This window comes from Pinus tabuliformis, chromosome 2_2 (genome assembly GCF_031772625.1).
Source record: "Pinus tabuliformis cultivar Carrire ecotype Pingquan chromosome 2_2, CPIR1, whole genome shotgun sequence".
Taxonomy (NCBI): domain Eukaryota; kingdom Viridiplantae; phylum Streptophyta; class Pinopsida; order Pinales; family Pinaceae; genus Pinus; species Pinus tabuliformis.
In genome coordinates, this window is record NC_142300.1 from 833,015,981 (window position 1) to 833,038,893 (window position 22,913).

General features: G+C 40.1%; 1 protein-coding gene across 1 annotated transcript; it reads left to right on the plus strand.

The window, feature by feature from the left end:
* The first annotated feature begins 16,566 nt into the window (after positions 1 to 16,566).
* On the plus strand, positions 16,567 to 17,499 carry LOC149195555 (uncharacterized). Its single transcript, XM_089407953.1, has one exon. It carries the CDS (start codon positions 16,567 to 16,569, stop codon positions 17,497 to 17,499), a length of 933 nt encoding a protein of 310 aa, XP_089264079.1.
* The last annotated feature ends 5,414 nt before the right edge of the window (positions 17,500 to 22,913 follow it).

Below are 22,913 nucleotides of genomic sequence, written 5' to 3' on the forward strand. Positions count from 1 at the left end.
CACGTGTGGGATCGAGATCTGACTCCTGACCTTCCGATGACCTGGGCAGTAAAGTTGTACATAGTCGTCTACGCTGAGACTATTCCGGGTCCTGCCCCGGGAGTGGACTACCTCTCCCCTTCGGGAAAGGCCCGTGATGAAATATATATCTTCCACTTCTATCCTGAGTGGCATCTGATCAATCATAAAAGCTTCTTCCTCGACATCCCAATAATCAATAAGTCTCTCGAGCAGACGCACATTTGCTTTCATATTCGGCAACTTGAAGAATTTTAACAATCCGCATCCCCGTAAGGCATCTAATGCCTCATCATTGTCCATAACTTCATTGTCTACAGCTGAGTGCTCTCTTTCACGCCATGTGAGAGTCATCCTGGAAGAAAAAATCATTTTCATCCATTAGTTTTTTGTATAAAAAAATTTCGCTGCGCACACGCGGTTTACCCTATACACAGTCGCGTGTAGGGCCGTCGTATACGCGATTTATATACATCCAACCCGCGTGTACGCCGCAGAGCAAATTTTTGCAAAAATCTAACGGTGAAACATTAATTAAACTTCCTAAAAACTATCACAATTGATTGCAAGACAAGTTTAGTGCTTACCTGGAAGTTTTCGGCAAGTTTGAACGGTTGCATAAGTCACGGGGAAAGTTTGCTCCTTTTGCTCCACAATTTGCTCTCCAAGTCAAACGGTGAAAATGGTAAGTCCAAAATTTCTTTTTATAAGTTTTGAAAATGCAAAATTTTTTCAAAATTTTATTTTGTTTGGTTTCATGTCATTTTTAACTTGGGAGCTTGGAATGTCGAGATTGAGTTGTTTTTCAGGACATTTTGGACATTTTTCGACGGTTCGAGACGGTTCCATGACTGCTGACCCGTCATGGCAGGTATCGTGTTCTCACTGGCATATAGGTTAGAGACACCATTTTTCCGTTGCATTATGCATACTAGCCTCCATTTGACCGATACATCTGCCATAGGGTCGACCCCATCATGTTATGGTTCGCAAGCCATTTTCACTCGCCGATTCTTTAAATCATGACATGATGGTAGAGCCATCCTTTTACATGGGCATCCTAGTTAGCACCTCACTGACATTTGTTGCCCATGCTGTTTCGTTTTGAGTAGGCTCGGGAGTCCTCTGTAGTCCCGCCATGACTTATGCGTTGAAGACTCATTCTTCTTTGCTTCTTCGCTTCGTTCTGGCCTTATACCCTAGAGGCTCCTATGTGTGTTGAGTTGTACTTCTGCATTGCATGTTGACCATTTGCACCTTTTGGCCTATAGCCGGCTTCACTTGGACTCGTGTTTAAGCCCACTTTTGACCATGACATCTGCAACAATCGACCTTGCATACCCTTGACCTCTGCAGCTTGACATACCTAGATCCGTGGAAGGGACATACCTCTGAGTGTCACTGACCAGTTTTTCACCTCCCTGCATTGAGCATAGGAACGTTCCTTTCCCAGGAACTAGATAATCTGTTTCACCGACACTCGTTCTTTCCACTGTACCATAGCATTATTTTATTCTTTTTTCCGGCTTATCAGAAAAAGACAAAAAAATTAAATATTCCAAAAAGAGCGGGAACAGGGACATTATTTCCATTTATTGTTGGCAGCTAGAGTCAATCGTGTCGCCCTTGAACAAAGCACTCAAAACAAAGTCTCCTCCGCATGGGTGGGATTTAGTTTGACTTAGGTAAGCCATAACCTTGTTATCGAGTCAGTTCTCCCCCGATTGGTTATCTCTTCCAATCATATGGAGGGTTCGTTCGTGCCTCCTGCATGACGAACTTATACAGATTCATTATATGCTGCCACATAGTCACATTGAGTCGTGCTTTTGTTCAAGGGAAGTTAGCCTGAGTCGGCCTTTCTGCGGTGTCTCTTGACTCATTTTTCAGTCGGCCATCCCTGGTTGTCAGTGTCATGTCTATCATCACATCAGTTATATTGGTCCTTCACTCGTGCCGGTTTGAGAAGGTCCCCATTGACTTCTTGCTGGCGGGTCTTGTCCTTATCGACGACGACACATTGCTCTGAGGGCAGACCTAGAGACCGCACCCTGGCCCTATTTTCATTATTGATAGGTCACCTTGTGCTCAGCATCGATCAGTATCATGGGTCTTTGACTGAGTGGTTTCCCTTGTGTTCGACATCAGCATACATTATCACACATTGGGATTCGTGCAGTACCTTGGTTTCCATTTGACCCTATTGGTGGATACCTCGCCTCTGTGTCAGCTTTCATTATTGGTTGGTTCAGAGGGTTTCTGCCGTGCGCTAGCCACATCTTGTGTACGCCGGAAACGTACTTCGGTTGGGTTACTACATCTTTTTCGTCCGATTCCTTCCACATTATTGGCCTACGGGTTACACTCGCGCTAGATTGATGGAGGATGCCTTAATGCCTTCCTTCTAGCAGATCTTTCCCTATCGACTCCGACTCATTGCTCTGGGGCAAAGATCTAGAGTCCATCTGGCAGTACCTTGGGGTTTGCAGTCATTAGTGGCAGATTCCTCGCTATCGACAGTGGGAAACCATCATTGTCTCCTGATTGATAGATTCTTACAGGTGTTCGACTTCAGCTCATCTATTCACACTTGTTAGATTGTACTGGGTACCTTGACGCTCATTATCATTATCGGTGAGTAGTCTCGCGTTTGTTAACGGTATACATCAATGACCGGTAATCAAACGATTTCTCACATGGTCGACTTCAGATCATTTATTCCCATGGTGTAGAAATGTACCACGGCGGTCGGTGAAGACCTCAGGTTGTATCAGCATTCATTGGTTCACTTGACAGTTGCTCCTGTTGCTGCTAGTTGATACCACTCCACCTTATATGTTGCAGTCAGTCATGGCGACATTCTATATGCTGGCACCTGAGTTTGCAGTGTAGTACCATCCTATTCCATCATGTTCAGTTGGTACCTTATGGGATCAGTCGTTGATTTCAGTGATCCGTTGCATCTTTCAGCATCATTGACAGTTTTATATGTGATATTCAGACATGTACTTACTCATTATGATCAGATGATCCATTATGTATTTTACAGTCATTTATACTTGTATACTTAGTGGATCCGCTTGTACTTGATATGTGGACATGCTTTACTTTTCCTGAGCATGGGTATGCCCGCCTCAGACAGTGTTTCTTTCTGATCTCCTTTCGATGGCTTGGCAGGCTGAATTCTGGTGAAGTCCTCCTCGGTTTTTCGGCAGAGTTCCTTTCCTTGTACTTACTTAATATATTTCGGCCATCATGTTCCCCTTCTGACCTCATACATTAGGGGGCATCTGTTATAGCTCCAAATCTCACTCTTATGGTTTGTGATGCTGCACTTATGGCCTAGGGCAACCCCTCCTTCCAGACCTGGTCCAAAAATTTAAAAAACAGTGTTTTATTCCCTATACGCGACTTTGCCCTATGTTAAACGCGTGTATACGCGGGTCTGTCATACCCAACCCGCGTGTATCTATTAAAACACTTAAAAAAATATAATTTCCTCTTTTTCGGGCGGTGATCGCGGGTTTACCTGCTGGATCACCTGTTAGTGCCCGTGGCCCAACTGTTCCCAACCAACTCCTAACTAAAAAACTACTTTGGAGAGGGTATAAAAAGACATCAAAGGGAAGGCCAAGGGGAGAGAGAAAGGAGAGAAAGATTATTATGCTGAGATTTTTCCCTTAGACCAGGTCTGAAGTCCTTGGTGCATTCTGCACTTCCCCCATTTTGCATAGGAAACCCTTGTTTCCATGTGTATTGGTGATCATTCATCCTTGACATCATCATTGAGTAAGACTTGGAAGGAGCTCTTGTTGGAGGCTGGAGGCTGGAACGAATCCGGGAGGAAGCTTGCTTGGAGCCTGCTGAAGGTGTTCAGGTGATATCTTTCCGATATATGTACTTTATTTGCCTTTATATATAAAGAAACACGTCTTTGTTCCCGAATAATCTTTCTTTATGCTTATGAGATTCTTGTGTTGAATTCTTATGAAAGTGGTTACTTAAAGATTTTTTATAACTAACTTTATAGCATAAAGATGATTTATATATAAACTTCTATACATGTACTGTTGTGTTCTTTGATTTGTTTGTCTTGCAGGTCAAAGAAAGAAGAAGGGAACTCCAAGAAGGGTTTGCACCCTAACGGTCTTCTCAAACGTAGGACCTTAGGTATGTACCCTAAACATTAGAATTTGCTTAAAAGTAAAAAAGATGGCTGTGTGTGTGTGTTTCTTTGTATAAGCAATTTTCAGTCTGGTAGAGTCTTAGCCCAAAGGACCCTAGGGGTACTTTCCCTTCAACCATCTGCTTCCTGCTGTACCAGGAAACTGCTGTCAATCCAATACTGAAGACCCCTCCTGATGTGATCTTTCTGTCCGATGGGCTACCTGCCCAATCTGCATCCATGAAGCCACATAGCTTCACCTCATCCTCCTGTCTGTACCATAGTCCATATCCCGATGTGCCTCTCAATTAGCGTAATACATGCTTGCCCGCCTTCCAGAAGAGCTTGGTAGGCTTAACCATAGCTTATGAAAGCTGGTTAACTGCATAGCATATATCGGGTCATGTATTAACCAAATACATCAGCGACCCCGCCAACTGTCGATAAACAGTGGCATCCACCTCTTCTCCCAAAGTGGCATCCTCCTTCCTCCAACCTCCAGGAAGAGGAGTATCAACAGGCTTGCAGCCATGCATGTTGAACTTCTCCAGTATCTCCCGAGCATACCTGCCTTGAAAAACAAACAGTCCACCACTGCGCTGCCATATTTCCAATCCTAGGAAATAGTAAAGGAGGCCCAAGTCCTTCATCTCAAACTCTGTAGCAAGATCCTTCTTGCATGACAGTATCAACATCTCATCACCCGTTAGAATCAAATCATCAACATACAGTATAATGATAAGCAACTTACCCTCCACCACAATCTGGTATAGGTTAGGATCTACCTCGCTCTTGGAGAATCCAAGTCCTGTGAAATAGCTGTCTATATGAGTGTACCAAGCACGTGGTGCTTGCTTCAACCCATACAACACTCTCTTGAGCCTGCACACATGCGACTCGCTGCTGAAGACCTCAAAGCCTTCGGGTTGCTCAATGTACACCTCCTCCTCAATGACTCTATTGAGGAACACTGTCTTCAAATCCATCTGATGAATGTGCCATCCCATCTTCACCGAGAGAGAGAGAATCGTCCGTATGGAAGAATACCTTGTGACAGGTGCAAAGGTCTCCTCATAATCGATCCACTCTATCTGTGAAAAGCCTCAGGCAACAAATCTTGCCTTGTACTTCTCCACACTCCCGTCAGCTTCCTTCTTAACTTTGTAGATCCATCTCGAACCCACCACTGATTTCCCTTCCAGTCTAGGAACAATCTCCCATGCATTGTTTCTGACAATAGAATCATACTCTTCCACCATGGCGTCTACCCATGCAGGATCCTCCACAGCTTAGAGGATGGCTCAGTCACAACACACTTGCTCATAAGAGCCATGTATCCAGTGTACCAATCAGGTGACTGTCTCTGCCTGCGTTGTGTTGTAGGTGGTCCTACAACTTTCTCTGCATCTTGAGCCAGTCGCTCAGCTTCTGTCAAGCGCTTCCACCCTCTGATGGTTGGCGCGGCATGAGTGGTATCTTCCACTCCATGAACCTCGTCCTCTGGCTGATCCACGTCCTGAAGCTCATCCTTAGGAACTAATAGCTCCTCATCTGCATGCAAGTGTAGCTCCCTCTCAAGCGAACACTTCATGGCTTTCTCCTCTTGAAATTTTATATCCCGTCGCACAACAGTTTTACCACTGTCTGGCAAATACACACGATAGTTGTGGGGCATATCAGTGTACCCCAAAAATATCCCAACCTCTACAGTCGGCTCTAACTTCTTCCTGGCATCCTTCGTCACATGCATGTAAACATTAGCACCAAAAATCATCAAACGAGAAAGATCAAGCTTCTTACGAGAATAAGCCTCCTCGCGGTGTACTCATGCCAAGTATCTTATGAGGACAACGGTTCTGCACATAAACTGTTGTATTTCATGCTTCAGCCCACAAGTGAAGGGGTAGGCCCTGATCATGCAACATTTCCCTGAAGCACCCACAATCGTTCTGTTCTTCCGCTCAGATACCCCATTTTGCTGTGGGTTATGGGGAGATATGAGCTCTCTACGAATCCCTTCTGCCTTGCAGATCCTTGAACTTGTCTAAGATGTATTCACCACCATTATCGCTCCTAAGAGCCTTCACCTTCTTCCCTGACTCCTTCTCGACTAGTGCTTTGAATTCACATAACTTTGAATATGTCTCACTCTTCTTCTGCATGAACAAGATCTAGCACTTATGAGAGAAATCATCAACAAAAATCACATAATACATGTGTTTTTCTGTCAAAGCAACTGAGAAAGGTCCACACAAGTCTGTGTGAATTCTCTCAAGGATTGTCGTGGTGCGGCTATCCTTCTCGTGAAAGGTGGCTTTCACAAACTTCCCCAAAGTACACCCCTTGCACTGATCTGAATGCGCAAGAGTGCCTTTAGGAAGCCCTATAGTGATCTACTGCAGTATCTTCAAGGCTCCATGGTGAAGGTGACCCAATCTCATGTGCCACAACTCGCCATCATCTTGACTCACCAATCCTTCTGCCTTGCCTGCCATTGTTGCGCATCCATCTACTTGCAACTGATAAAGGTTCCTTACTCGAACGCCTATCTTCCGGGTCTCACCAGTTGTCTTGCTGCGCAGGAAAGCTTTTCCCTTGCTGAAAACAACGTCATAGCCCTTGTCTTCTAACATCGCCACTGAGATAAGATTCTTCTTCAATCCTGGAACATGCATGACTTCCTTTAATATGAAGGGTTTACCAAACTCCCTCTCAAAGTAAATGGTATCGATACCGGTCGCACTGTATCTACCATCATCGCCCATCTCAATGTGCACTCCAAGATCTTTTTCCTCCTGATCAGAGAATAAATCTTTATCTCCCGTCATGTGAAAAGATGCACCACTGTCCAAGAACCACACTGATACCATCACACCTGAAACCAAGCATGCGATCAATGAAAAATCAAGCTCAAATTGTGAGGCTAGAGCCTCTCGTGCTGAAGATCCAGCAGCTTGCTTGTTCTTCTTCTTTTGCGGACAATTAGTGGCATAGTGTCCATGCTGGTGATAGTGAAAACACTTCACCTTGGACATATCCTGCTTCTTGCCTTTCGCACCAGACTGAGAATATTTCTTGCTCTTCCCCTTCTTTGGTTTGGCAGCCAAAGCGCGACTTTCTTCATCAGCTCCCTTTGATGAAGATCCATCCCTGGTACTCCGCCTGATCTCCTCCTGCACAAGATCTGACCACAGTCTTTCCCATCCTGGCAATTTCTCCTGACCATTGACAGAGTCCTGATAGGAATGCCAACTCTTTGGAAGACCAAGGAGAGCCAAGCTCACCAAGTCCTCATCATCGACAGTAACCCCCACACTTCCCAGCTCATCTCAACACTCAGTGAACTTTGTGAGATACTTAGGCATACTGTCACCCTTCTCGCATTTGATGTTTCTAAGTTTATCTTTGAGTGCCAGCTTCCTCTGATCACTCTTACTTTGGAATAATTCTGTTAATTATTTCCACATCAAATATGGAGTAGCCTTTCCATGGAGGCTGGACACATTGTGATCCTTCACGCCCTCCAACAGAATCCTTTGACATTTTGTGGTCTTCTTTTGCTAAGCATTAGCTTGAGTAGCATCAATAGGCTTTGGGACATCCGTCTCTATGAACTCCTTCAGCCCGTTATCATCCAATACTGCCTCCATCTTGTCCTTCCATGCAATATAGTTTGAGCTACCCTCAAGAGCATACTCCAATCGCAATCTGTTGAAAGACATTGCTACGTTGCCACCAAGAAAACATTGTTGCAAATTCGAATTCCATCAGCAACCAACTTAACTGCCTCAGATCTAAGATTCGTGAGAACAAAATATTTCTCATACAGAGATTGACTGTATGGGCTTTTACAGGATATTTCACCTTCCAAAGGAAGGATGAATCCAGAGGCTACCTGGCCCAATTACAGCCTTTGCCTAGAGAAATAGAATGTAAACACTTCCTGAATAGTAGATTTGATGATCAACAGCTCTGATGCCATGTAGAAATTTTGAATACTAAACACATATTCAATGGAGATTATCCTGATCATGTACTATTGCAAAATACATACACAATACATAAGCTCCTCTACGTTGATCATCAAATAGCAGCATCAATAACAATAAAACATCAAGAGCATTCACGCATTAACACAGTATGTAACCCGGGGAAAGCATCTCGCTAAAACCCCCAACTATCTATATATTATGATTGAGAACATGTAACATTACAAAGTACAATGCTTATCACAAGCAATCCAGTACCAGCTCCACCTGTTACACACAATACAGCTAAGATCTGATCTCCAAATCTATTCCACCACTTGCCTCCCTCCACTGCTCAATAGCTGCTCAAGAATGAATGAGAATGGTTTACCAAACTTGTATTTCACCTCCAAAGAATCACTCACACTGTGTAAGACACAAGCAGAGGCTATAATACTGGGCAAATACATGAGAAAACTCATTGGCATACTCAATCCCTTGATTGTGCAAATCCTCATGCACAACTATAGTCACAACTGATAGCAATCTGATCCTCTAACACCTGTCCCTATTGAACTGAACATGCACTGACATGAAACTGAGTTAATTGATGTATTCTATAGTTTCATCATGAGTTAATAATTAGTTTAACAACTCATCATTAGTTTATTTGCAATTAGACTAATTACAACTAGTTTAACAAAGTCAAACTGAACACGACTCCATCAATTCCACAATCAACTCCACCAAACTCAACTGATTTAGTTCTAATATGAAGTAATGCATGCAACAACTCAACTGACCCACCAAGAAAGTCTACTTCCTTCTGACAGCTGCATGTGCCACATTTGTAGCTCAAAATGAAGTTCTCCAAGAGAATAAGATCAAGTTTATAGTCCAAATATTATTATGAGACAATAATATTTGACTTTTCTATTTTGGGCAGCCAGTCTAAAAATAGACTTTGATCACTCCTGCTATGATCACTCCTGTTGTGGTCACTCCTGCTGTGATCATCCCTGCTGGGATCCAAAAATAGAACTTGCGCCATAATTTGCCTGCGGGCCCACTTAGTGAAGGCGACTCTTTTCACTAAGCTCCATCATCTTGTTGCAATCTCAACAAGCCAAGACAAAGTACAAGAAATAAAAACATAGTTTTGAGTTTGCATCCAAATGAGCTTGAGGTCTCTTCCTTTTATAGTTTTTCCTGAGGGTTAACTTGGTGCTAATATTGACCCAAGCAGTTACTCATGTGGTTTGGTTCGAACTTTTCCATAATGGATGAATTAATAAAATAATTTAAAACTTAACTTCCCCTTGACCGAATCAAGTGATCTTTAGGTCGTTTTTGGTCATCTCAAAAAGAGGAATTTAATGAACATATTATCTTGATTATATAAGTTTTCAAATGTGTAATTTGACCCTATTTGCAAAAATTAACAACATTTGCTCCTAGTTGAGGTCTCCAACTGCCCAAGTTTACCTCAACACATGGCTCCCACAGGATTCTACAAATTTTTCCAACAATTGGACAACATCTCATGCATCAAACCAACCAACCACCATCAATAAATAGCTTGTTCATGGACCTCTTGACTACTGTAGATTTGGTTCTCGTTAGGGCATCATTGCATGTTGCAACAACCCCTCTTTTTTCCACCAAAATATCCTTCAATTGTTGTGGCCTAGCTTCCTGAGCTTCATCCTTTTTATGCTTCTCCTTGAGACACTTTTTTAGGCATTTATTTCCTTCATAGATCCCTATTCTATGGATAGTAAGGATTGTGGCCTACTTCAATCTCCCTTGGCCTTATAAATAGAGGGAACATCGTCACTAAAACCACCCTTAACAACCCTAAACAACCTCTCTGCAATGCGGTTGTCTCCAATACTTAACTCGGACCTGCAATCTTATTTAGACACCCATAAAAAATCCTAGAAATTACCTCCAGACTTGCAGCTTCCTCTTTGTGGTCTCTCAACCCCGTTGAGGATACAAATACTCTTCAAAACAGTCCTTCTAATCCCACGTTCTATCCTCTCTATAACTTAGCCTAATTTCAGAGACATATTGTGGTATTTTATGCCCTTATATGATAAAAAATGAATCAATTCACCTCCTATTTATACACATAAATAGGTCTCCATGAATTCGTTTGAAGAGACATGTGCCTTGGACCAAGCCTACATGACTTGACTGTCCATAATTAATTGTCAACTTCAAAAATTCATAACTTCACTTCTAGAGCTCTGATTTGAGTGATCTTTGGAGCATTGGAATTGACACACCAAGATCTATCACCTAAAATTTTATCATGCTCAAATACTTCATGGTTTTATCCCAAATCGTTATGGGTCCAAAAGCCCAACCTTGGGATCCAAGCCCGCAAGTGACCCTTATGGTGCTTTTCCCTCCAAATCCTAAAACCTAGGGCTTGGAGTACCTCCCAAGCTACACAAATTAGCATTTATTAGGTTTCTTGAAAAGATAAATTTTTTTGTATGCATTAATTAGTTTCATCGAAAAGAAGACATGTATTTGCATGCTCTATTTTGTTAGATTTCCTAGAAAAATAAACATGTATTTTCATTCTCCATTGTCTTAAGATTTTTTTTGGAAAAACATATCCATTTTCATCTATAGGAACAATATCCTTTGTGTCAACTTCCCTTTACATATTTTCATGCACCTAAAGTAATAGCTGAGGGGCTAGTTTCTTCTAATAAAAGTTGTGTAATTGCATGCACAAAAATCATAACTAATGTCTCAGCTTCCTTTAAAAGAATATGGATATTTGTATTGGTTTTCCTTTGGAAAGGAATGTGTGCTTGTGAGAGGGGAATAATAGTAAATTTGATATTTATCTTGGAAATATTTACCCTCTTCTTATTTGAAAAAAGGGTAATAAATATGGAGGCTTTGTAATTGATTTTTGTGGGCAGAAATAGAATGTAGTTGTTTCCTTTCTTGTGATACATGTAGAATAGGGACATGTGAGCATGCCTTGGATATCTTTATGTATTTTTCCTTACAAATGTGAGTTATGGATAGACAGACATGCGTCATAACCATACATATGTGAAAATAAATAGACATGTTTTGGTATTTATATACCTTTAATAAATGCACATGTAGTGTTGTTAAAAGAGCAAGACATGTCTCAATACTTTGTTATAGTTTATTTATGAAAATGAAAATATTTTTGAAACATCGCTATTAAAGATTATCTATTGATTAATATTTTATCTAATCATGATATCAAAGTTTGTTGATGGTAGCAATGATCGAGAATGACGCTAACTTATGCAAAAGATAGATTAGGTTGAACATTATTGTAGGAAAAGAAATAGTGGTTCATGTAGATTGAAGGAATGTCAACTACATGATAATCCATTGATGGGAAGAACTAGGCCACAAAGACATAATGTACAAGGATTTGTGGGTAAATGATATGATGATGAATGTAGTAGCTTCTAGGGACCAGTTATGTTGTATTTAAAATAATATTTCTTTGTAATATTTTATGACAATGGTCAAGGTATGGACTCCCTTATAATTAATGAGTGAGGGGTGAACACCCTCACGAGCATTTAATAAAAATCAAACGTTTGTTCGTTTTTCCCTACAGGGTTTCTAGGGTGTTTCAATGTCCAATGATATGTTTCATATTGTTCAATTCTAATGTTGTCGCTTCCTTAAATGACGTGACATTTACATTATCAAGTAAGTGATCAACTAGACTAATCAAATGAATGATGAAAATGATGTAAGGTTATTACAAAAAACTTATGTTAACATACTACAATAATGGTTGTTATATTATGTAACTTACTATTATATTTCTGAAGTTACTTTATACAATGATGAAGATTTTATCTAATGTCCAGTTAAGGAATATGAAAGATCTGAATTTATATTATTACTTGGTGGTAAATTTTGTAAAAAATTTCTAATCCTCTGTACTTTTACATGACATTATTGTGGGATATTACAAATTATTACAAAATAAAGTAAATGGTTATTAATTTGAAAAAAAAAATCCAAAAGGAAAATGATGCACCTATTCCAGTGGGAACTTTTCACTAATACTTATAAAAATTACCTACTCTCCCATTGTTACATTATTACAAAGAAAAGTGTATTGTTATCTACTTTAAGAAAAAATGACAAAAAGGTCGTCATTCCTGTACTACACTTTGGTACACATTTTTTTACTACTTTTACTTACAATAATTCCATCACCACCCATTAATTGTTACTTTTAATCTACTAACCCTCCTCTTAATAATTAGTCTTTTACCTACATATCATAAATAAATATATTAGTAACTTATTATATTGACAAACATGTTTATTTTAAAATAAGGTTTTCAAAATTTGGATTAATTATTAGTAATTAAATTATATAGGTTTAACTTATATATTAATTTATATGATTATTATTATTATTTTAAAATAAAGTTATAATTTGATTAATTTTTATGACTTTTTAAATCTTGATAATATGAGATATATTGTGAAGAAAGTAGTTTGGTGCCTACTATGGATTAATGCCCACATTTACCAGTCATTTAATCTATATTACTTGGTTAGTATTTCATATTACTTGCTTAGTATTTCTTGAGCTGACAAGTGCATTATACAAAAGTTGACACATGCTACTTTCAAAATAAAAATAAAATTATCTATAAATTAAAAACAATGTCCACTACAATTGAAAGAAAAAATCAATATCCATTTTTGGTTAGTTTTAACTAAAACCATTATAAAATAGAATTATAAAGATTCAATAACCTCATATTAATTGTGCTAGCTTAGTTATATGTTGATATTACAAGTAAGTATGAAGGAGATGTGGTAAAAATATTTCACACTCACTCTCAATCATAAAACACTCTCTAAATGAATATATTAAAAACTAGAAACAATAATGAATATATATGTTTGGCTCTTGTGGAGTTGAGAGTTGTCATGCACGATAATGTTATTATCAATATTAGGATCGCTAACTATCAGTCTAAGGAAATTAAATCTAATATTGAAGTCAAACAAGGGTGTCCCTTATCTCGTAGCATTTTTTTCATGTATATTGATAACTTAGAAGAGTTTTGGAAGACACAAGTTGTGTTGTACTCACTCTTACTAGTATGGCCATAACTCTTCTCCTTTTATGTTGAACATATTGTTCTTTTGACAAGGAACGATTATGATCTTGACAAGCAACTCATATGTATTCTCCAAGATTAATATGATTATAAACAATAACAAAAATAAAGCCATGATAATTTAATCCAGAAGGATCATCTATGATACTTTCATTTAAGACAACATGATGCAGGAGCATCCAGCTCACAGTGACGAGGCAGAAAGGACTCCAACCAGGTTCACAAGCGAGGAACTTAACTGTTAAAATTCTATTGGGAATAATTTTTCTTTTACTTTATTTTACAACTCAGCAACAGTTAGATGTATTTACTTTTCCAGTTTAGGATTACTGTAGTTTCATTGTTGAATAAAAGGTAGTTTATGTAATTAGGAGAAATAACTCTTAACTGTCCTACAAGTCTTGTAATGTCAAAATGATTATAGTTACGGATAGAAACAGAAGTTATGTAACTGTCTTTGTAACAGAAAAAGACAAACTGTAAGCCTTAACTGAAGACAGAGGCTATAAAGCCAAAAATACATGTACTGGAAAAGGGGGGTTTCAGTTCAGAAGAGAATAAGTTGAGTAAATATACTAATAGAATTGTCAAGCATTCAAAACCAGAAAAGTACTGTCCATCAAAATTACTTTCTAAATTATTTGTTGATCTCTCATTCCTATGTTTTTCATCATTTAACAGACCTTTGTATTATTATAAACTAAGCACACTATCATGGCTATTGTACAAGTACGAGTTATAGTTAAATTGTAGACAAGCAGAGAGAATCTTAAATAACTTCCACGCCACAAGACAAGCAGTCACGCTTACATACAAGCACACAATAATACAATTACGGATGAGAGAATACGTTCAACGCACAGCCACTAAATGAAAGACAAGCAAACAAATTGAATGCCCAGCAACGTAACCGAAAGACAAGCGAAGACATCACAGGTATCAATCACCATAATTTTTCTTTCACTAAAAATGAATTTCATTTACATTGTCCAGAATAGCAATTCATAGCTAGAATCGATAGGGTCGAGTTCCCTCACATATACAGAGACCAACATAGTCACAGCGAGTGAAAATTCAACCAGAAATTACAATTATACAGGTCAAGCATAAAACCCTAGGTCAGGGTTTGAAACAGATTTGTAACTGGGTTACGTTGAAGCCACATTTCCACACATAGGACTCAACTCAGAACGACAACGGCAAACAGAGGACCACACAGTGACCGGAAAACCAACTATTGGACGGGCCGTCCTTCGAACAGTGACCCATATTCAGCATAACAGAATAGGTTGCAAGCCTACCAAAAGATACACAACCAAATGTCGTTGAACACAGGGGCTTGTGCCGTCTAGGTCGCCTGAGAGGACCTGCAAGAACCAGGCATGAATGAGTTCGAGCCACAGAAAAGCTCAGAGGGACGAAACCCTCTAAAATCAACATAAAGACTGATAACGAAAAAAAAAAAAAACCCTTACCTGGAGAACGCGAGAGGAGAAGCCATATTTTTGAAGCAGAGTACGCCACAGAGCAACTGAAGAGAGGAGGAACAATTTGGGGTTAGACCCAGAACGAGGAGCAAGTAAAAAAAATTGAAGTATGGAGAAACATTTTACCTGTATCAAAAACTGAAGTCGCTTCCCGGATATTCCTGTGCTTGCAGCCACAGACAAGGCAGCGTTACCGGAAGGCGAAGGAACCGTAGCACAGTGCACCCATCATTTTTCCATCCGCAGAGCTCGCAAACCCTCAGAGCCAACAGAACGATAAACATAGAAGAGTCGAGAAGGCGCGTGAAGATTAGGGTTGTATAGTTTACCAAGGCAGGGTACTGTCACATTTATGTTTGCATTCAATGCACAACTACCACAACTACAGAGCCGCGAGAGAGACAATAGTTCACCGCCACGTCAACAAACCAAATATCATATAAAGCGCAAAAGCTACGCCAAGTGGGCTGGGTTCCATCAGAGTGGTATCAGAGTCGTTTGAGTTGAAGAGATTTGGGAGAAATGGATATAGGTAGACGAGGACGAGGCAGAGGTGCCCGTAGAATGGCAAATGAGGCGTTAAGAGAAGAACTCAAAGTTCTTACCGCCCGATTGGAAGCAGTAGAGGCAGGTAGGAGGAGAGATCCAGAGTTAGGTGATGCGAGTGAAGAAGAAGTGGAAGTAGCGGCAGATGGGGATGAAGGTGATTCACCAGAAGTGAAGTTATTGAAGTCTGTATTATTGTCAAATAGCAAACCAAAACCAGAATTACCAACCTACGATGGCAGTTTATCGATTGATGTTGTATTAGATTGGATTAGCGAGATGGACAAGTACTTTGAATGCGAGGAAATTAGTGAAGACCGTAGGGTCAAATTTGCAGCAACAAAGCTGAAAGGACACGAAACCCTGTGGTGGGAAAGTGTCCAGAATGAGAGGAAGAGATTGAACAAACCTCCGATAAAGACTTGGACGAGGATGGTAGCTAAATTGAAGGGTAGATTTCTACCAAGAGATTACCAAATTGCGTTACATAGGCAGGTTCAGAATTTGAGACAGAGGGGTCTGACGGTGAAGGAGTATACGGAGGAATTTTATCGAGTAAATTTGCGAGCAGGATACACAGAGGATACAACAGAAAGGACAGCCATATATGTAAATGGGCTGAGGATGGAGATTTTGGATGAAATAAGTATTTTTTCTCCCAACAACATGGAGGAGGCATACCAGAGCGCGATCAAAGCAGAGGAAAAACTTGACCGAAGGCAGAATGCCCGGAGAGGACGAGGGTCTAACAGAGGAAGAGGCCAGTCCTATGGCAGGGGCCGAACTGCCAGCAACAGTGAGGAAGCTAGCAGTTCGAGAACTTCGGGAACAGCAGAAAAAGGAGATGGAACGAGAGGTGGCAGATCGTTTCAGCGCGGCAGAGGAAATGGCCGTGGAAGGGGAGTTGGTTACCAGTGCTACAGATGCCACAAGTGGGGGCACTCTCTTTTGAGTGTCCAGAAATAGATTCAACTGGACAGTGAGGCACATATGTGGCGCAACTGGAGGAAGCAGCAGCACCCCCTCAAGAGGCAGAAAATGCCCCAGAAACAGGATAAGCTTTAGTGCTGCATAAGGTGTTGTTGAAGCCAGTTGATGAGAGTATTGAGCAGACGCAACGGAAAGCTCTGTTCAGGACAGTTTGTAAATCGCAAGGTAAGTGCTGTAAAATTATAATTGACAGTGGAAGTACTGACAATTTGGTGTCAGTTGAGATGGTGGAGAAGCTAGGACTGAAGCGTCTGAAACACCCCAGTCCATATCGAGTTTCATGGCGACAGAAGGGACACCAGTTGCTAGTGGATGAGCAGAGTGAAGTGGAATTTCAGATAGGACGTTATAAGGACACAATTATTTGTGACATTATGACAATGGACGTATGCCACATCTTGTTGGGCAGACCTTGGCAATATGACAGAAACGTGACACATGATGGGGTGTTGAACTGTTATAAGTTCGAAAAAGATGGGGTTAGGCATACCCTTGTGCCTGTCAGGGAAGAGAAAGAGGCAGCTGAAGTAAATGAACCTAAGGCGTTGCTTATGAGCGGAAAACAATTTTTAAAGCAGGTTGAAAACAGCGAGATGAACTATGCTGTAGTCAGAAAGACAAGGACAGTTTTGTTGCACACAGAAATCACAGATTTGCCTATAGAAATACAGCAGATGTTGGAAGAGTTTACAGATATAGTAGTGGACGACTTGCTGGATAAGTTACCTCCCAAGCGGAGCATTAGTCACCATATTGATTTCATACCAGGAGCCAGCTTACCAAATAAGGCAGCTTATCGAATGAGCCCCAAGGATAATGAAGAAATCAGAAAACAAGTGCAGGAGCTATTGGACAAAGGATTGATCAGGGAGAGTTTGAGCCCATGTGTTGTACCAACAGTTCTCGCCCCCAAAAAGGGAGGAGAATGGCGGATGTTCACTGATTCCAAGGCCATCAATAAAATCACCATACGGTACAGGTTTCCGTTACCGTGTATGGATGATATGATGGACTGTCTGAGTGGGGCAGCTTACTTTTCTAAGATAGATTTAAAGAGCGATATCACCAGATTCGGATACGTGAGGGAGACGAGTGGAAGACAGCTTTTAAAACCAATGAGGGCTTATATGAATGGCTGGTCATGCTGTTTGGGTTGAGCAATGCGCCCAACACCTTCATGAGACTCATGAATGAGATGCTAAAGGAATATATTGGGAAGTTTGTAATTGTTTATTTGGACGACATACTTATTTTTAGTAAGACACGAGAAGAACACTTCCGGCATGTGCGTAAAGTGTTGGAGAAGCTACAACAGAACAAGTTATTGATCAATTTGAAGAAATGTACGTTTTTGCAGAAAGAGTTAATTTATCTGGGATTTGTGATAGCGGAGAACGAATTAAAGATGGATCCGGAGAAAGTGACAGCAATCATAAATTGGCTGTCACCGAAGAATTTGTTTGAGGTACGTAGTTTCCATGGATTAGCGAGTTTTTACAGGAAGTTTATTAAAAATTTCAGCGGAATTTGTGCTCCTATGTTGGAGACCATCAAAAAGGCCAGCCAACCTTTTCGATGGACAGAAGCAGCAGAAAAGAGCTTTCAGCTATTGAAAAAGAAAATAACAGAAAGACCGATTCTCAGGCTACTAGATTTTCAAAAATTATTTCAGGTACGTTGTGATGCTAGTGGAACAGCAATCGGGGTTGTACTCAGTCAGGAGGACAGACCGGTGGCATTTTTCAGTGAAAAACTGAATGAGAGTAGGTAGAAGTACTCCTCGTATGACAAGGAATTCTACGCAGTGGTACAGGCGCTAAGGCACTGGAGGCATTATTTGTTGGGGAACGAGTTCGTGCTGTTTTCAGATAATTCTGCATTACAATATGTAATGCAGCAACACAAACTTAATCATAAACATGCCAAATGGGTGGAGTACTTACAGAGTTTTAATTTTGTGCTGAAGCATATCAGCAGGCAAGCGAATAAGGTAGCCGATGCATTGAGCAGAAAAGCTTTACTATTGCAGGAAAGCACTGTGTAGGTTTTGGGCTTTGAACATTTACGAGATCTTTATAAGACAGACACAGATTTCAGAGAAGCCTATGAGGCGTGCCAAAATCCTTTGATAAGAGGAAATAGTCCTTAGTTGGACTATAACATATAGGAGAAATTTGTTTTTAAGGGAGGACAACTGTGTATCCCCAACTGTTCTATGAGGGAGAACGTCATTTGTGAAAAACACAGTGGTGGTTTGGCTGGACACTTTGGTATTGACAAGACTTTGGAGCAACTTAGTCACTTCTATTTTTGGCCAAGAATGTGATGGGACGTACAACGTTTTGTGGTTAAGTGTAAGGTGTGTCAACTAGCGAAGGGGCATAGCCAGAACACAGGATTGTATACGCCATTGCCTATTCCAAGCAGACCTTGGGATTCATTGAGCTTAGATTTCGTGTTGGGACTGCCAAAAACACAGAAAGGATATGATTCGGTAATGGTAGTGGTAGATCGTTTCTCGAAAATGGCACATTTTATACCTTGTCAGAAAACTAGTGATGCCACTTACGTGGCCCACTTGTTTTTTAATGAGATTGTCAGATTACATGGGTTACCAACAACCATCCTATCAGACAGAGACGTGAAGTTCACGGGACATTTTTGGCGTACCTTGTGGAAAAGGATGAACACCCAATTAAGCTACAGTTCTGCTTACCACCCGCAGACTGACGGGCAAACAGAAGTTGTGAACAGAAGTCTAGGAAATCTGTTACGCAGCTTAGTCGGAGAAAATTCTAGAATGTGGGACCGAGTGCTAGCGCAAGCAGAGTTTGCTTACAACGATTCGTCGAATCGTAGCACGGGTCTCAGTCCCTTCCAGATTCTTTATGGCATGCACCCTCGTGGAGTGCATGAGCTTTCGGATCTTGGTTTACAGGAACGACGGAGTGTGGATGGAGAAGATTTTGCAAATGCAATGAGGGATTTACACGAATAGGTGAAGGAAAAATTACAGGACAGCAGCTCGAAGTATAAGGGACATGCACATTTGAGGAGAATAGAAGTTCATTTTGAGGTAGGGGATGAAGTTCCGGTACACTTACGTAAGGAGTGATTCCCTAAAGGTACGTACAATAAACTGAAATACAAGAAGATAGGGCCTTGTAAGATCTTGCGGAAGTTTTCAGCGAATGCCTACGAAATACAACTACCACCTGGAGTAGGCATATCACCTATCTTCAATGTGGCAGATTTGTTTCCGTATACAGGCAATCTATTGGAAGAGAAGAAGGATGAACCCGGACAATCCACGCGGAACACCCAGGAAGATGGAGAAAGTTGGAAGAAACAAATGCCTTATGTCCAACCTCTTGAGATCGAAAGCATCCTCGAAACTCAGGTAGTTAGGCGTACTCAGCGGAAAAATTATTTTCAGTACCTGGTCAAGTGGAAGAACCGTCCGATTGAGGACAGCTCATGGCATGACGCCAGGCAGATTGAACGAACAGGGACATCAGTGGAGGAGCTCATGAACCGGAGTCATGATCTTTTCTCACCCCGGGAGCCTGATGCAGGAGCATCCAGCTCACAGTGACGAGGCAGAAAGGACTCCAACCAGGTTCACAAGCGAGGAACTGAAATGTTAAAATTCTATTGGGAATAATTTTTCTTTTACTTTATTTTACAAGTCAGCAACAGTTAGATGTCTTTACTTTTCCAGTTTAGGATTACTGTAGTTTCATTGTTGAATAAAAGGTAGTTTATGTAATTAGGAGAAATAACTCTTAATTGTCCTACAAGTCTTGTAATGTCAAAATGATTATAGTTATGGATAGAAACAGAAGTTATGTAACTGTCTTTGTAACAGAAAAAGACAAACTGTAAGCCTTAACTGAAGACAGAGGCTATAAAGCCAAAAATACATGTACTGGAAAAGGGGGGTTTCAGTTCAGAAGAGAATAAGTTGAGTAAATTTACTAATAGAATTGTCAAGCATTCAAAACCAGAAAAGTACTGTCCATCAAAATTACTTTCTAAATTATTTGTTGATCTCTCATTCCTATGTTTTTCATCATTTAACAGACCTTTGTATTATTATAAACTAAGCACACTGTCATGGCTATTGTACAAGTACGAGTTATAGTTAAATTGTAGACAAGCAGAGAGAATCTTAAATAAATTCCAGGCCACAAGACAAGCAGTCACGCTTACATACAAGCGCACAACAATACAATTACGGATGAGCGAATACGTTCAACGCACAGCCACTAAATGAAAGACAAGCAAACAAATTGAATGCCCGGCAACGTAACCGAAAGACAAGCAAAGACATCACAGGTATCAATCACCATAATTTTTCTTTCACTAAAAACGAATTTCATTTACATTGTCCAGAATAGCAATTCATAGCTAGAATCGATAGGGTCGAGTTCCCTCACATATACAGAGACCAACATAGTCACGGCAAGTGAAAATTCAACCAGAAATTACAATTATACAGGTCAAGCATAAAACCCTAGGTTAGGGTTTGAAACAGATTTGTAACTGGGTTACGTTGAAGCCACATTTCCACACATAGGACTCAACTCAGACCGACAACGGCAAACAGAGGACCACACAGTGACCGAACAACCAACTATTGGACGGGCCGTCCTTCGAACAGTGACCCATATTCAGCAGAACAGAACAGGTTGCAGGCCTACCAAAAGATACGCAACCAAATGTCGTTCGACACAGGGGCTTGCGCCGTCCAGGTCGCCTGAGAGGACCTGCAAGAACCCGGCGTGAATGAGTTCAAGCCACAAAAAAGCTCAGAGGGACGAAACCCTCTAAAATCAACATAAAGACTGATAACGAAAAAAAAAAAAAAACCCTTACCTGGAGAACGCGAGAGGAGAAGCCATATTTTTGAAGCAGAGTACGCCACAGAGCAACTGAAGAGAGGAGGAACAATTTGGGGTTAGACCCAGAACGAGGAGCAAGTAAAAAAAAATTGAAGCATGGAGAAACATTTTACCTGTATCAAAAACCGAAGTCGCTTCCCGGATATTCCTGTGCTTGCAGCCACAGACAAGGCAGCGTTACCAGAAGGTGAAGGAACCATAGCACAACGCACCCATCATTTTTCCATCCACAGAGCTCGCAAACCCTCAGAGCCAACAAAACGATAAACAGAGAAGATTCGAGAAGGTGCGTGAAGATTAGGGTTGTATAGTTTACCAAGGCAGGGTACTGTCACATTTACGTTTGCATTCAATGCACAGCTACCACAACTACAGAGCTGCGGGAGAGACAACAGTTCACCGCCACGTCAACAAACCAAATATCATATAAAGCGCAAAAGCTACGCCAAGTGGGTTGGGTTCCATCACAACAACTCCTTGGAGGAAGTTCCTTCATACAAATATCTAGGAATTAACATCCATCACAGTTCAATATTATAGTATTGATAAAAGGGTAAATCGAGGTTGAAAGCTTACTATGGGCTTGAAAGCAATTTTAAGTAGTGAAATCTTTGGATTTTGGATAAAAATAAGCTCCTCTTTAAGACTCTTGTTGCTCCTATTATTTCATATGGATGTGAGGTTTGGGGTTGTAGAATATCTAAAGAATCATGTCGGAAGATTGAGTATATACAAAAGAATTTTATAGCCTACAATTTCAAAATTAAAGAAAATACTTCCTACCCTATCCTCATTACTGAAGCATCATTTCCCCTATTGAAAGCATGGATATGACTAGGTATGTTATATATAAGAAAACGTTATACAACATGGATGTCAAGAGGTTTTCTAAAATTTCTTATAACTCTAGCCAAAACCCCCACCCTGGACTCACGGAAGGGTGACATAAGGATGCTCATTCCTCGCTTGACCATTTGTGTATAAAGGAGGAAATCATCTTGTAGAATTCAGATAGTATTAAAAAAAATATTACTTACAAATTTAAGGAGAAATTTTGGGGAAATAAATATGTGAAGGGAAAAGTGAAACTAAGATATTATAAAGAACTCATCAACCCCAATCTTAAAAACCAAAAATATCTTTTTCTTGATTGATTAAGAAGAAAATGAACATTGCCAAGATTATAACTAATTCTCAAAACATTCACATGAAAGAGCTTTTCAAGTGTGCAATCCTAGGATGATTGAAGATGAAAATAAACATTTTCTTAGATTGGTCCTATTATACTCACATTCCATCTAATTTTCAAAATATCTATCATACTACAAACCTTCTTGACCTTTTAACTCAACCAAATTATTTTAGACATATAAATAAAATGTTAATAAATTATATTTAATTTATTACCTTCTTAATAAGAGGGAAGAGTAAAAAGAAAGATTTTGTAATTCATTTTATTTTTAAAATAAAAGTAATATGCAACATTTGATTAATATTAAAAATAATAAAAAGATTTAATATATATTATAAACAAAATATTTCAATATAAGGTTAAGTAATAATGATGAATATTTTAAATTATTTCCCTAATAAAATATTTTAATGTGCTAGAAACACTCTACATCTCTCTTGTATTGTCCCTAAATGATTTAAATATTTAGATGTTA

What these genes read in the sequence shown, in the direction of transcription:
- LOC149195555 (XM_089407953.1), top strand. Translation starts at nt 16,567, where the DNA reads ATGGTGGAGAAGCTAGGACTGAAGCGTCTGAAACACCCCAGTCCATAT.